Source organism: Culicoides brevitarsis, chromosome 1 (genome assembly GCF_036172545.1).
Source record: "Culicoides brevitarsis isolate CSIRO-B50_1 chromosome 1, AGI_CSIRO_Cbre_v1, whole genome shotgun sequence".
Taxonomy (NCBI): Eukaryota; Metazoa; Arthropoda; class Insecta; order Diptera; family Ceratopogonidae; genus Culicoides; species Culicoides brevitarsis.
Window position 1 is genome coordinate 13,000,698 of NC_087085.1, and position 14,907 is coordinate 13,015,604.

The following is a 14,907-nucleotide window of genomic DNA, read 5'->3' on the forward strand; positions in this document are numbered from 1 at the left end:
AATGAGATAGTTTCTGAAAGTTAAAAATTTTTTTAAATATTTTACAAAAAAAAGCTTGTGAAAATTTTTAGAATAAATTTATAAAAAAATCATTTGTCATAAAATTTATTTTAGAATTAATAAAGGATTTAATCATTTTATTAATTTAAATTAATAATTAAAAATAAGTGAAATTAAATAAAATAAATAAACAACAATTTAATTTAATTTAACTAAAAAAAAAATATTAAAATTTCAACAAAGTTTTAAAATTTAATTTATAATAAATTTTATTTTTTTCAAAAAACACTTGAATTTATGAAGTTTTTAATAAATATTTTATGTCAATTTCTTATTAAAATTTAATTTTTGTTAATTAAAAATCCTTTAAAAATTACTTTAAAAAAATAAATAAAAAAATAAATAAAAAAAATAAATAAATAAAATTATAAAATAATTGAAATTAAATTAATTAATTTTTTTTTCTTACCTTAAAGATGAAAAACTTTAAAATTCATTTGAAGTGAATATTAAAGAAAATTAAAATAAAAACCAAAAAATAATATTTTTCTATATTTTATTAAATAAATTCTCATAAAAAAGGTACATCTTTCATCATTCATTTATAAACCAATTTTACAACTCAACAATTTCCATTATTTTTTTTTAAATTTTAAATTCTTTGCGCTAACTTTGGACTTATCATTGTATTAAAAAATAAATTCTTTGAGTACTGCTTAGTAAAAATAGTAAAGAAATCCCTATAGATTAATTGCTGCCGATACGTGATTCGTTGCACGTTGTTTCTTCGCCAGATATCTCTGAAGTGGTGGGATCGAGAACAAAATTAGGCCACTAAAGCCAATGGAAGCGCCCGCAAGTAAAAATCCAGGTTCATATTTCCCGGTGAAATCATACAGAGATCCAGCAATTGGAGGTCCGGCAAATGACGCGATGCCTTGGAACAAGAGCAAAATCCCAAATGCGTTTGTTAACTTATCTAATCCTAACAAATCGACGAGAATAACTGACGTAAGTCCAACATATGCTCCAATTGTGCACCCAAAGACACATGCATACAACGCCATTGTATAAAAATCATAGCAGAAGATTGATAAGGCACATCCTGAAAAGAAAATTTTTTGAAATTTTGATTTAAAATGAAAATTTTTGTCTTACCAGCTCCACAAATGGTCAAACATAAATTATAGACCAATAAACGATTGACATATTCCTTGTCGGAAAAGTATCCCAAGATGATACGACCAACGGTATTAGCAATTCCGATAATTGCGAGTAAGTAACTGCCCTGATCGCCGCTCAACTGAAGAACTTCCGCTTGTGCTGCGATGTAAACATACGGAATATTGAACCCGATACTCGTGAGGAAGTTTGAAACGCTAAAAATAATGAATACTGGATCTCTCAGAAGACCAAAGGACAACATTTCATTCAAAGTGTCGCGTGTTTCGGGCGAACATGGAATACATCCGCACATTTTATCCGATTCGTTTTCAGCTTTTACTACATCTCTCATGTGATGCACTGACCCGTAACGATGTCCGTCGATGCTGCCAACTTCTGAGGGGGATTTGTGTTGATGCAAGCTGTGAACCGAGCCACGATAAAAGACATCTTTTTTGTACATGATACCGCTTCCGGTACGTTTGAGCATGTGATTGCCGCCATTTAGCAAAGGTTGGCTAACTGCCAGTCGGAGAGTTTCTTCGGTATTCGGGGAGTGGAGTTTCCCGTTGGAATTGTTGTTGATGGCGACAGGATGATAAGTTGGCTTGAGAAGACCGTGACCCAAGCTGTGAGATCGTTGCATGGGCGTTAATTCGTCTTCGGAGTTTGGCGTGAGATATGAGCCAGTGCTGCGTTTCTTTTGGCGGGGAGTTTTTTCGGATTGACTTCTTTGATCTGAAAATTAAAATAAATTAAAAATTTTTTTTTTACAATACCATTACAAATCCCGGGCGAAAAGGATAAATCGCACAACTAACATTTTTAACAAACTGAGAAAAATCGATTTAAAGTTTTTTACGGTTTTTGAGCTGTAAAAATTTATTTATAAACTATTTCTTCATTTTTAAGCGCACAAAAGTGGCCACTTAAAACAATTTTTGTGCAGAAAAATTTCTTATCTAATTTTGGGAATGAGAAAAAGGATAAATTTTGCACAAAATTTCATATTTAGATTTTTTAAGTTTTCCAATTTCAATATTTTTCCAAATTTGTTTCAAGTTACTTTTTATGTAATAACAGAGCATTATTTTTTTTTAAATTTTTTGCGATTTAATAAATAATTTTTATTGAAATTTTAAAACTGCTATTTTTCAAAAATTTTTGAAAAAAATTTGTCTTAAATAATTTTTCAATCAAAAATCTTTTAAAAAAATTTCCTCAAAATTGCATTAAGAATTGATGTTTTTTGGGTTTCTTAATTTTTTTTTTATTTAATTTTTTAAATTTTTGCAATTTTTAATAATTTTTGCAAATATTTTAATGGAAATTTTTCACAAAATTTTTAAAATTTAAATTTAATTATTTTAATTGAATTTTTAAAACTTGAATAATTTTTATAATCTTTTAAAAAAATTTCCGCAAATTTTATTTTTTAAAAATAAAAACAGTTAATTTTTATTTAAATCAAAATCAAATGTTGAAAAAAAAATAAATGAAATATTAGACAAAAACTTAATTTAAATAAAAAATCAATAACAAATTTCATTAAACTTACGATCAATTCCATTCCCATTCCGTATCTCTTGCAAAGGAATTTTCTTTTTTTCAGGCTCCAATGGTCGGAACATCGCTCCAAATATGGCACAATTAAAAACAATTCCCGAAATGATCAATAAAGCACCTCGCCATCCATAACTCGAGATCAACGTATTTGTAATTGGAGCGAAAATCATCCTTTAAACATTAAAAAAATAAATTTTCTGTATTTTTTTAATAAAAAAAAAATAACTTACGTGCCAAAGCCTGATCCACAGACGGCAATTCCCGTCGCCAATGATCGATATTTCTCAAAATACATCGTGACACTCACAATAGCTGGCAAATAAATCAATCCAAAGCCCAAACCAGCTCCAAATCCGATAGTTATAAACAACGTAAATACATTTTGAGCAAAACAACTGAGAATCAAGCAAATTCCTCCGAGAAATGCTCCAGCAATTGTCACTGGACGACATCCATATCGGTTCACAAAGGCAGATGAAACGGGACCTATTTAAAAATTGCATTGAAAAAAATTGTTTTTCAATTAAATTATTTCAAAACTCACCTGAACATAACGTTACGCCTACGAGAATTGATGCGATCCACGCTGTGTAACCTTTGCCTTCATTAAAATAATCCAGAAATTCCACGTAAAAGATACCGAAAGAGTATGTCATTCCATCAGCTGAAAAAGAGTAAAAGTTGTTTATTTGAATGAAGAACATAGTTTACAATCATCGATCGATTTTAATTTTAATGACGTTTGTTTTTGTATGAAAAAGTTCATATCAATGGTTTCCTATTTCACTCCGTGATAATGAAATAAGAAACTCGTCAATTTAATGAAAGAATGAAGAAAGAAAGAGTGAAAAGAACGTCTTTGAACTTTTATTTGAAACAATTTTATGAATAGAAAAAAGTTGTAGAAGTTATTTAAAGACTTGTGAATTGAATTTTTCGCAAAATTTGTTAAAAATTAAAAATATATTTTTTAAAAGGAATTTTGGGTGAAAAAAAAATGTTTTTTTAATTTTTATTTTCTAAAAAAAATATTTTAACGAAACTATCGAATTTTTAAAGGATTTTTTTTTTGTTATTTAAAAAAAAATAAATTATTTTCTTTATTAAAAATAAATATAAACTATAAAAAAATTATTAATTAATTTAAAAAATAATTAATTTTTTTTTCATAATTAACTTTTTAATAGAAAATTATTTTTTTTATTATTTTTTTAAATTAAAAAAAAATAATTATTTTATTTTATTGAGGATATTAAGTAAGTTTTTTTAATCAAATGTGCTAAAAGTAAAAAAAAATTCTTTCGCTCATTTGTCTAAAAATTTTGTAAAGCTTCATTTTATTTCTCAATTCCATCGCCAATCCATCTTCTTTGTAAACACTTGATACGAATTCCTTATCAAGCACGCTATCTAGAAGTGGCATTCGAATCTCAATCATTTGATATTTTAAAATGATAAGCCGAGACCTGTTGATCAATGAGTCACGCGTAACAAAATATTTCATAAATTCTCGTTATCTCCAAATTTTTTCATAGATTAACCAAAAAACGTGGTTCTGTTGTTACTGGCGGCATTCCCTCTTAATAAGGCATCGCCTTAAATTACACTTTTTCTAACTCACAGATAACAAAATATGTAAATTCTAAGCAAAAAACAACTTCATTCATCATTTTATAAATCCACATCCACTGACGTTTAAGTGTTCCTCTTTATTTCCTGATGCAAGTTAGACTTACATGAAACGATAAGCTGCTTATGTAATGAGTTTCGTAAGAGAATGTGCGTACTTGTTGCTTAACTTTTAATTGATTTATGATTCTATCCGCACAGCATGCCGCAGTTATAAAAGGGAGGCAGAAATAATTGTGGGGGTTCTTTGTTAACTCAGAAAATGTAATGAATGTGATGCAATTCACAATAAACGTTTTTTTTAAAGTGGCTGCAAATGACATGAATCGAATAGAATTCACATGATATGAGATATTAATTTAACTGCATTTATTTTTTGTTTTGTAGCAAGGGAAAATTTTCCAGAAATTTTATTGCACATCATTGTATCAATTTCCGGTAAATTTCTCTCTCTTTCCATTTGTTTTATTCGCAAATCTATTTGCATATTCCCGCATTTTCAGATCATTTGACATAATCCTTGTTATGTATTCGAACTGTGTCAACATTTGTTGATGTCATATATTTTTACAAGGAAATGTTTACGGGTTAAGTGTTTGCACTTGAATTAAGAGAATTTTATATTAAAAGGATTTATTTGGAAAATGAGAGAGTTCTCGTGAAAAACGGTTTAATGGAAATTCATTCAATGGAAATGTACAAGTGTTTTTATTTATAAAGGTTACAGATTTTTATGTTTTCCTTTTAAAAATAATTTATTTTGTTAAAGATTAAAAATTAATTTGTAATAATTTTTTTCTATTTAAAAAAATAATTACTTAAATTAATAATTAAAATATTAATTTAAATATTATTTATTTTAATTTAATATTTATAATTATTTTTATAATTTATAGTTTTAGCAATATGAAAAATAAATAAATTTATCGATCTAAAATTTAAAATTTAATTTTTTTTAACAATAAATTTAAAATAAAATAATTTATTTAATCTAATTTAATTTAAATCAGAATATATTTTAATTAAAAAAAAATAATATATTTAAATTTTCGATTAAAAAAAATTTTTGCCGAGATATTTTTTTTAATGAAAAATTTATTATGCAAAAAAGTATTGTTTCGATTGAAAAATATTTTTTTTTTCAATTTTTTTTTTTTTTTTTTTAAATATTTAATTTTTTTGTTCAAAAATTAAAACAATAAAAGAAATATTGATCGTGCATTTTCTTAAACTTTTCTTCTCAAGCAGAAAATGTAAAATATAAAAAAAAATAAATAGTCCACAAGAATCAGTGTTTAAAGGAAAGGAAAATTCTTTCATTCAATTTAAGATTTAAATAAATATTTTAATCCATTTTGATCTCTTTTTTCTTTCTTGTCTCCAACAACTTTTGCTGTACCTCACTGAAGGTTATTTGATTCAAATTGCGTCATTTAATGCACCATCACTAAATTTTTTTATGCTCATAAGCCTCTAAATCCCCCTTGCCCTTGAGATATAGTTTGAAAAAATGCTCTTTTTATTACACGGAATGACAATTTTCTATATCTCGAAATTTCCATTTGACACTTTTGTTGATAAGATAAACACGAATCATAAAATCCCAAATAAACATTTGGAAATGTGTAAATAAATACGCAAATTCATAAATTAATATTGACATAAATGCTATGTCGTCATGTCATTTGCAGGAAAAAAAGGCACGTTCCGACAGGCCATTATCAGTTTTAATCACAGCCGAATTATGCAAACTCAAATTTATTTATTTAATTGTACATAAATTAATTAAAGTGAATCATTTTTTATTGCTGACTTAAATATTTTTGGACCACCACGCGACTGATAAGACGAGTTGTCAACAATGTAGCAATAAAAAAAATTATAAAAAGAGTAAACAAAAGGTCAGAACTAGCAACATTATTATTGGTGTCCCGCGGTGCCTTCATTTTCCGTTGTAATAAATAAACAACGATGCATTTCTGTGTTGCAGAAAATAAACATTTTCCGTCAATCGTACGCACGTTTCTTCCTTGTATCAAGGTCAAGTTCGTAAAATCCCCTCGATTTTGCATTGTTCGCTATTTGAAAACGTGTCGCATTGTTATCATGACCCAGTTCTATGTCGTCTCGATGAATATTAACTGGAAATGATGATGATGATTAACTATTCATGCGATTTGAGAGAATTATCCGGGAGCAACATAAAAATGCAGTTCAGTGAATTTTGCATGTTTTTCAACTATTTGATGCAGATCTAGGTGACATTTGACTGGCTTGCAGCAAATTTTACGTGTTGACATGTCATCTGAGTTCTTTTAATACGAGATAAATATTTGATGTGGTTGCTACATAAATTTTGCATTTGTGTCAATAAAGTAATTTTCTTCTGCAAAAAGTTCTTTGATCGATTGAAGCGTGTGGGTCGTCGCCTTTTTTCCGTTCCGTTCATTCACGTGTGACGAGCGATCTTGACCTTTCGGGAATTTTCCCATCATTTTTGCAGCACAGCTGAGTGTTTGTTGTTGTAGGTGTTACTTTTTACGTGTTCGACGCATTATTTACTTCACAAAAACAACAAGAAAAAAGCGTAAACAAATATTTGTTGTATGGATTAAAAACGAGTGAGTGTATATTTATTTTCATCTTTGCTCTATTTGTTTTTATTTTTTTTTTCGTATCTTTCTTCTTTATGTGAGAATATTTTCATGAATATCCAAATTTTTCGACGTGCGAGAATTTCTCTCCCGAAAAAAAAAATTTTCGTCGATAAAGAAAAAGAGAGCACAAAACGGTCATCCATCAAATTAATAACAAACTTGACCTTTTTTACGCCACCCAAGCGTACGCCGCAAAAAACATATGATTGAAATGAAAAGTGAAATTTCTCGGATTTTATTAATAAACGTTCATATGTTAATTGATTTCGTAGACAAATAGTACATAGTTGAAGGAACTGGGACAAAAGAAGTTCTTGGTTGTGATTCAGATGCAAAATTATAAAAAAAAATGAGAGAAACCACGTAAAAATTTCATCGGATGTACAAGAGACATAAAAGAATCATAAAACGATTCTTTCAAGGAGATTTCTTTTGTGTTGTTTTTTTTGTGAATTATTTGTTCCGTTTTAAAAATAGATCAAGTGCATCAATATACATGAGTTTTAAGAAGAAAACAAAAAATCGATATTTCCCTATTGCAGTTTTCTCATTTCTTGACATCTGGATGATATTTGCATAAAATGACAATCAAATTAATTTAAAAATAATAAAAATATCATCACTTTCTTGTTCGAACAAGCAACTAGCATACCATGAAAGTACATTTTGTGTTTGTTCGACCGAAGAAAAAAAATATCATTTGCCAAAAGAGACGGAAAAATATTAAAATTTTTTTATTAAGTCGTTATAACGGCTCGTTTGAGAAATCTTTTAGGGTCTCTTAATCTATCATGTATGAAAAGATCAGATGCGTGACCTTAGCTTACTTGTGTTTAAGTTTTTATAACAACTTAGATGTCACATAAATCTCGGTCTCAGTGACCTTTTTATTCGTAATTTTTGTAGTAATGGATTTGTTCCATTAATAAAACAGGTGCAGAGACACGAGAGACGAAATATTTGTTTTGGAAAAACATTCAAAAAGGTAGAATTTATTATTTTATGACGGGATCAAAATTGATATTCTCAATCGGATGTACGTAAAAATTGATGATGTGTGCCAATATTTGTCGCTCTTAATAGTTGTTGTTTGATTTGTGGAACGTTTTTTTTAACAGCGTGCGATTTTTTATTTTTAAAAAATATTTTTCCCATATTGTCTAGTGGTAAGGATACCAGCTAAAGTTTAGGATACTTACCATTTCCATGTATTTACTTGCCATAATGGAATTAATTTCCTCTTGAAACCTCATAAGTTCGTTTTTGCTTCTCATTCACATGTAAATCTCATGTAAATCGGATGTGCACCAGATAAAAAAATATTTTTATGAGCTGTCAAACTATTTTAGTAACCCATTTTTCGTGTTGTTTGTTTTGCTTATATTTTTATCGTCAACGTCGTCGTCGGCGATGTCGTCTTCTTCTTCGCGTTGTCGAGAGCAATACTATTCGAATTTGTTGATCTTTCTGTATTTGCAAATTAAATATTATATCATCAACTTGGGTCAATCAACCCTTCTTCTTCTTCGTCTTTCTTTTCATTTTGCTTGCACTTGCGATGTTTTTGTTTATTCATAACTTTTTTTTTTGTTTTAATTCTGAATATTTATTCATAAGAAATTCTACGACATTGTTTAGACTTTCAACTCTGCATGTAATTAAATTATTATGAGTCAGATTTCTTCTTTATCATGTTTTTGTTGTTCGCTTCACTTAATACTTGTTGTTGTTCTTGACTCATTTGCGCCTTTGTTGTCGCTGTAACGCTGTAACTAAATGAATTATTATAATTATGTCTTATTGCTCTCAAAACAATTACATTTACATGGCAACTTCCATCTGAGTGACAGACAAGGAACACGCGTTGAACACCTGAAAATCTCGCCTACACTCGCTCGTCTGAAATTTGCCACAAAGTGCATTGTGTAGCGAAATTCTTACAAGTTGACCCATATTTGCGGCTCTAAGTATAGAATAATGACGGGAAAACGCGCGCTTCTAGACAAAATTGAAATATCAATGTGGCGCCCGCAGAGCGAGTGTATCATCAGGAAATTATAATCATAATTCAAGAAGTAACCAACACACCCTTTAATCCACATTTTATGTCATAAATATAAAGAACTGACACACGACCGACAGAGATATGTTTATCAGTTCGATGATTATTATTTTGAAAATAAAAAAAAAACAAAAATTTCCATTTCTAACTTATAAACACATCATGTGAGTAAATAAACACATGTAGAACATTAACGGAGGCACGTATCATCTTTCTTCTCTCTAAGAATCTGAATGAATTTAAAATGTTGATAAGAAGTAATGCTGTAACTTGTTGCTATTTTAAGTATACAAACTTGTGTAATTTTTTATTTTAAAAATATCTTATCAGCAAAAGTGAACTTCGAGATTTGTTTCTATATGATGATAGTTTTTGACGTATCATTGAAGATGGTAATAACCAGTTTTAGTGGTTCGAAGTTATTTTTAGAAAAAGTTCTAGTTCAGAATAATGACAAAATCCAAACAATACTGGATTGACGTGCGATTATGCGATCCGAGGGAATTCTCAATGTTTGTGTTTGTGAAATAGAGAAAAAAATAATAAATAATATGGAATGCGTAGAATAGTGAAGTAGACATGTAAACAAAAAATATGATATGGATGCTCGTTGTATCAAATTGAACATAACTTGAATGTGGAATTCAGTAAATGGAATCATGTTATGTCAATAGCACATAATCGTATCTATTTAGTGTTTGATATTATTATTAAAAGTTGCAATGATTTGCTTTTATTTTTAATTACGTATGATGCTTTCGTTGATTTTTGTTTAAAATGGTCAATTGCTTTAAAAAATTAAAGAAAACGTCTCTTAACTAAAAAAATGTTATAAAAATTAGACAAGAAATTTTTATTTCAGGGTCCAAAGTGGCATAATGGAGCTCAATATGAGATTTAAGCTTAAGAAAGTTAACTTATTTTTAAGTAAATGGCGTTAAAAGTCAAATTCAAAAGTTTTTTATTTTACTTTTAGTTTTAAAAAAAGTCAAATATTAATTAGTTTTGACTTGAAATTTAATTTTTGGTGCAAACTTAATATTTTTTTTTTAGAAAAAAATTAATATTTAAGTTTTGACCTAATTGACTTAAGAAACTTAACAACCGCTTTAAAAGATTTTTTGACTTAAAGTAGATATTCAACTATTTTTGAAAAATTTTTAAGTAAAAGCTTTAGATGTATTTTTAACAAATTTTGAAAAAATTTGAATTTTTTTAACTCAACGAAAATTTTAAAGGTTTTGATCAAAACTTTAGCAAAAATTTTAAAAACTCAAATATGAAGTAAATTGAAATTCTGAGATTTTTTGAGATATTAAAATCAGAGAATTTCTAAAAAAATTTTTTTTTTATTTTTTACCAACTTTAGATTATTGTTTTGTTTTTATAAGAAAAATTTTCCATATTTTAACATTTTTTCACCATTACTTTATAATACCAAATTTTTAATTAATTAGGTTGGACAAAAAAAATTGCCAAAAATAAGTAAACACACAAAAAAACTTCAGGATTCTTCTTAAAAAATATTTCAACCTTGACACACAAAACATCGTAATTTTTCGTAAAAATTCCCAGAGAAACCTTTCAATTTGATGTTTACCAACAATCAAAACGAAATTCCGCTCAAGAAATTTTATTTACGAGGAAATTAGTTCTCTAATTGACTTGGCTTCCAAAAATTAATAAGTTTTGATGAAATCTATTTAAATTTGTTTAATTTAACAAAATTCAAGTTAACATTGCGGTAAACATGCATGTTCTAGTTAATTAATTTAATGTTGACTTGTTCGGGTCTCGGCAAAGTAGTTTTCCTTCGAAACGAGACATGAAATCAATTGTTGGAAATTTCATTGACCATTCGAAATTAAGAGCAATAAAAAACACGTTAATCTACATTCTATTCTAATTATTTGTTCGCACTTCACTCAATAATACATGAAAATGTGCGAAGTGCATTACAAACATAAACAAACAAACAGTTATAACAATCGAACGCGACGACGTCGTTAAAAGTACAAATTATACGCCTACAAAAAAAAATAAATAAAAATCCGCGAATAAAGTGAACCAGATGTTTTTCGCACGATCGAGCAATATTCAAATAAGATTCCAAAAAAAAAATCAACGAAAAACGACACAAAGGTACCGGTTTTAAATATTTATTTATTGTTATGATTATTTTATACGATGAGCGGCAAGAAGTCAACATTCTAGATAAACGAAACGAAAAACAATGACCCGAAATTTTTTTCGGTTGTTTATCGTCAAACGCGACGACGACGGTTATTTCGATACGAAATCTCGGAAATGCAAACAAAGACAAAGATAAATGTAAATTTTGTGAGAAAATGCTACCTAGTTACACTTGCAGGTGCACTGTTTGACGTCGCTAGAATAAATTTATTGTAGACCAAAAAATAACTAGATCCATCGTCAAGCTTCTTATCAACAAGCAACAAATTACGTCGTTAGGTATCCACAATTATATTGCTCTGCAATAACATTTGTTGCGGATGTCGTAGTGGGTATTAATCCCGATTCTATTGAATATTCTCTATCTCTGACGAAAGAGATAAAATTGATAAGATTTTATTCAATTTTATAAGATATCAGGTTGAATCACCGTTCAATTGTGATAAAAAAAGTTTTGAATTGAATTATAACGTAAATAATATTAATATGCAGGATGATAACAGATGATTTTTTTTGTGAGGAAAATTTTAGAAAAATATATATTTGTAGTGCATAATAATGATATTTTTGTAGGCTTCTCATAAATTAAATTGATTTGGAAAATTTCAAATTTAAAAAAAAAAAATTAAAAAATCAAAGTGAGACCTGAATTATTTTTATAGAAAAAAATAGGAAAATTTACCGAAAAAAATTTAAAATTATTTTTAAAATTAATAAATATAAAAAGTAATTTTAATTAAATGTAATGGAATTAAATATAATATTAATTTTTTTTTTATAATTTAAAAAAATTTTTGTTTTATTTTTAAATAATTTTCCAAAATTTATAACAATTTTAATACGAATTTTGAAGTTTGAAAAAAATTATAAATGGCTAAAATTTTAAGAAAATGATTTAATTTCCTAATTTTATTTATTTTTATTTAAATAAATCAATAATTAATTATTTTAAATAAAAATAAAAAAAAAATTAAATTTATTTATCGAAAAATCCTAAAAATATTTATATTTGCTCAAATAAATGAAATGAAGTTCAGTTCAAAAAACTTCCAAATTTAATTTCTTTAGAAAAAATTATTTAAATATTAATTCATTCAAAAATATTAATTCTAAAAATCTTTTAGAACATAAAAAACTAACAAAACTGTCAGTTTCAAATATTGCCAAAGACTTTTAAAGTCTAGATTTATCAATTTCATAATAAAAAATCTGCAAACTTTTACGATGTTGAACATAAAATTTGGTTACTACGCACCTGCGGCACAACTCAAAGAATAACCTTGCAAATTCTTCCAACTATTGTGTGCATAACAAATTTTTTGTTGAGGTAGTATTTAACGAATTGACATGTGATTCTGATAACATTGCGACGAAAATCTTATCTTTGCCGACTTCTTTGTCTTAACAATAAAAAATTTATTGTATTTTAGTGATTTTGATAAGAAAAAGGTCACGGATTTTATTTTTTATTGAAAAGTCTTAAAATATTTAAATCGATCGATTTTTTGTGAAAAATTAAAAAAAAATGTTTTACTTACTGACAATGTGAATGGCGAAGGATGCAAAAACAACCATCCATCCTGCAAAAAAAAATATTTTTTTTTAATTAAATTAAATTTTTAATTAAAAAAAAAAAAATAAAACTTACCCCATCCTCCATCTGGAGGCTTCACCATGCCGTTATATTCATCATCTTCCGCATCATGCAGTTCGCCGTTTTGACGTTTCTTTGGCGGTGCTCCGTGTGTCATTTTTCTCAATGCACTTTTACTTTCTCTCAAACCGCAATAAAAGTTTTATTTTTAAAAAATTCCTCCGTTTTGTTGATTGTTGAACGTTTCAATTAACACAAATAGCAAGAAAGACAAGAAAGTCACTACTAAACATTGACCACTGAGCGAGTGAATTGATTATATATTATTTAGTACGGTATGATAATATATGCGAAAAAAAGTTGAGAATTTCAAAAACGTGTGCGAGACACATTTACATGTTGTTGAATCTATTTTTAAAATTAGAAATAGATAATTTTCTGTCTTTGCATTTGGTGAACTGTCGCTATTTAGGGGGAAATTATCATACAACTTGTCTTTTTGGAAGAGTAAATTGTCTTTGTGTCGCCCTTTTGGATGTAAATATTTTTGTTTTTATTTTTTTTTGTGCGTTATTCAACCAATGGCGCATAAATAACGACGAGAAATTGTCGTGGATACAACAAAGTTTGTTTTTATTTTGTTTTTTTTTACGTCTGATCAGATTATTATTTATTAATTTATTTAAAAATTATTTTTTTTTTGCATAAAAACTTAAAATATTTTTTTTCACATATATAAAACTTGAAACAATTAACACACTTTAATACAAGGTTCTTCTTTATTTTGTTGATTAACGTTCAAGAAACTTTTCTCTTTTTTTTTTCAAACTTGCAAAAAAAGAGTTGATTGTTACTGATAAAATATTTATCTATATTTATTTAGCAACATGGAACATCTGTATATTTTTTTGTGTTCTGTTCTTTTTTGTGACTTGTTCGAATCTAATCACTTTTTTGTGTTTTAAGTATAATCAAGCACCAAGCACTTCTTATCACCATTCAGTATAATATATAGACAATAAATGTCAATTTTTGTGTCGTAACGATTTTTTTTTTAATTTTTAATAATTTTTATGTTGGTAAGATTAAGATAGGGAAGGCACGTTTTATTAATAATATTTTTTTTTATTTTTTTTTTTTTTTCAAATTATAGTAAAAATTATTTTTTATTTAAAAAATTAAAAAATAAAAATGAGCAAATGTTCGAAGTAAAGAGTTTTTAACAATAATTATAAGAATTATAATAAAGTAACGAAAAAATTGTTCAACTCTTCTCTACGACAGAGCCCGTGCGACTGACTGACATTTGATTGTTCCGTTTTTAAAAGACCGGCGAATATTTATTTACTACGGAGCGTTCTATATGATGGGGTGTATGGCGAATGAGTAGAAGGAGAGACACTCAAATATACTATGGAAAAATCATTTGTAGTGCAATGCAGTTGTGAGTGTTCTAAGGCGTTTTTCATAAATAAAAATTAATTTATGGATTTTTTTTATTAGAAAAAAATTAAATATTTTTTTTTATAAATTTTTAATAATTTTTTATAAAATATTTTGAAAAAAAATTAAATTAAATTTAAAATTAAATTAAAAAAAAAAAAAAAATTAATTAAATATTTAATTAAATTAAATTAAATATTTTAATTAATTATTAAAAGATTTAATTTAATTAAAGTTATGAAAAATTAATTAAATTATTTGAATTTAATTGAATTATTTAAAAAAAATAATTTTAAATAAATTACTTTGAAAAATTAATTAATAATAATTAATAAATTTAAATTAATATAAATAATAATTTAATTTTATTTATTAAAAAATTATTTAAAATTATTTAAAACTAATTTAAACTTTTTATTAAATTATAATTTTTTTTATATTTTTTTTGTCGATTGAAAAAAATCAGCTCAAAATGATAATTTTTCATAAAAATATTTCAAAATTTTCAAGCTTAAATAAAATTTGTGTCAATTCATCCTTTCAGAAGCCTTCTTGATTTTTAAATTTTAAAAATTTTTGGAAATAAAAGAAAATTTTTA

At 26.6% G+C, this 14,907-nt stretch overlaps 1 protein-coding gene across 1 annotated transcript; it reads right to left on the bottom strand.

The window, feature by feature from the left end:
- Nucleotides 1-539: 539 nt before the first annotated feature.
- Nucleotides 540-14,149, bottom strand: LOC134835524 (monocarboxylate transporter 12). Its single transcript, XM_063850407.1, has 7 exons — nt 12,920-14,149; nt 12,810-12,851; nt 3,275-3,394; nt 2,961-3,216; nt 2,723-2,901; nt 1,159-1,902; nt 540-1,105 (listed from the first exon to the last, which is right to left on the bottom strand). Exons 1-7 carry the CDS (start codon nt 13,020-13,022, stop codon nt 741-743), a joined length of 1,809 nt encoding a protein of 602 aa, XP_063706477.1. The 5' UTR covers nt 13,023-14,149; the 3' UTR covers nt 540-740.
- Nucleotides 14,150-14,907: the final 758 nt, after the last annotated feature.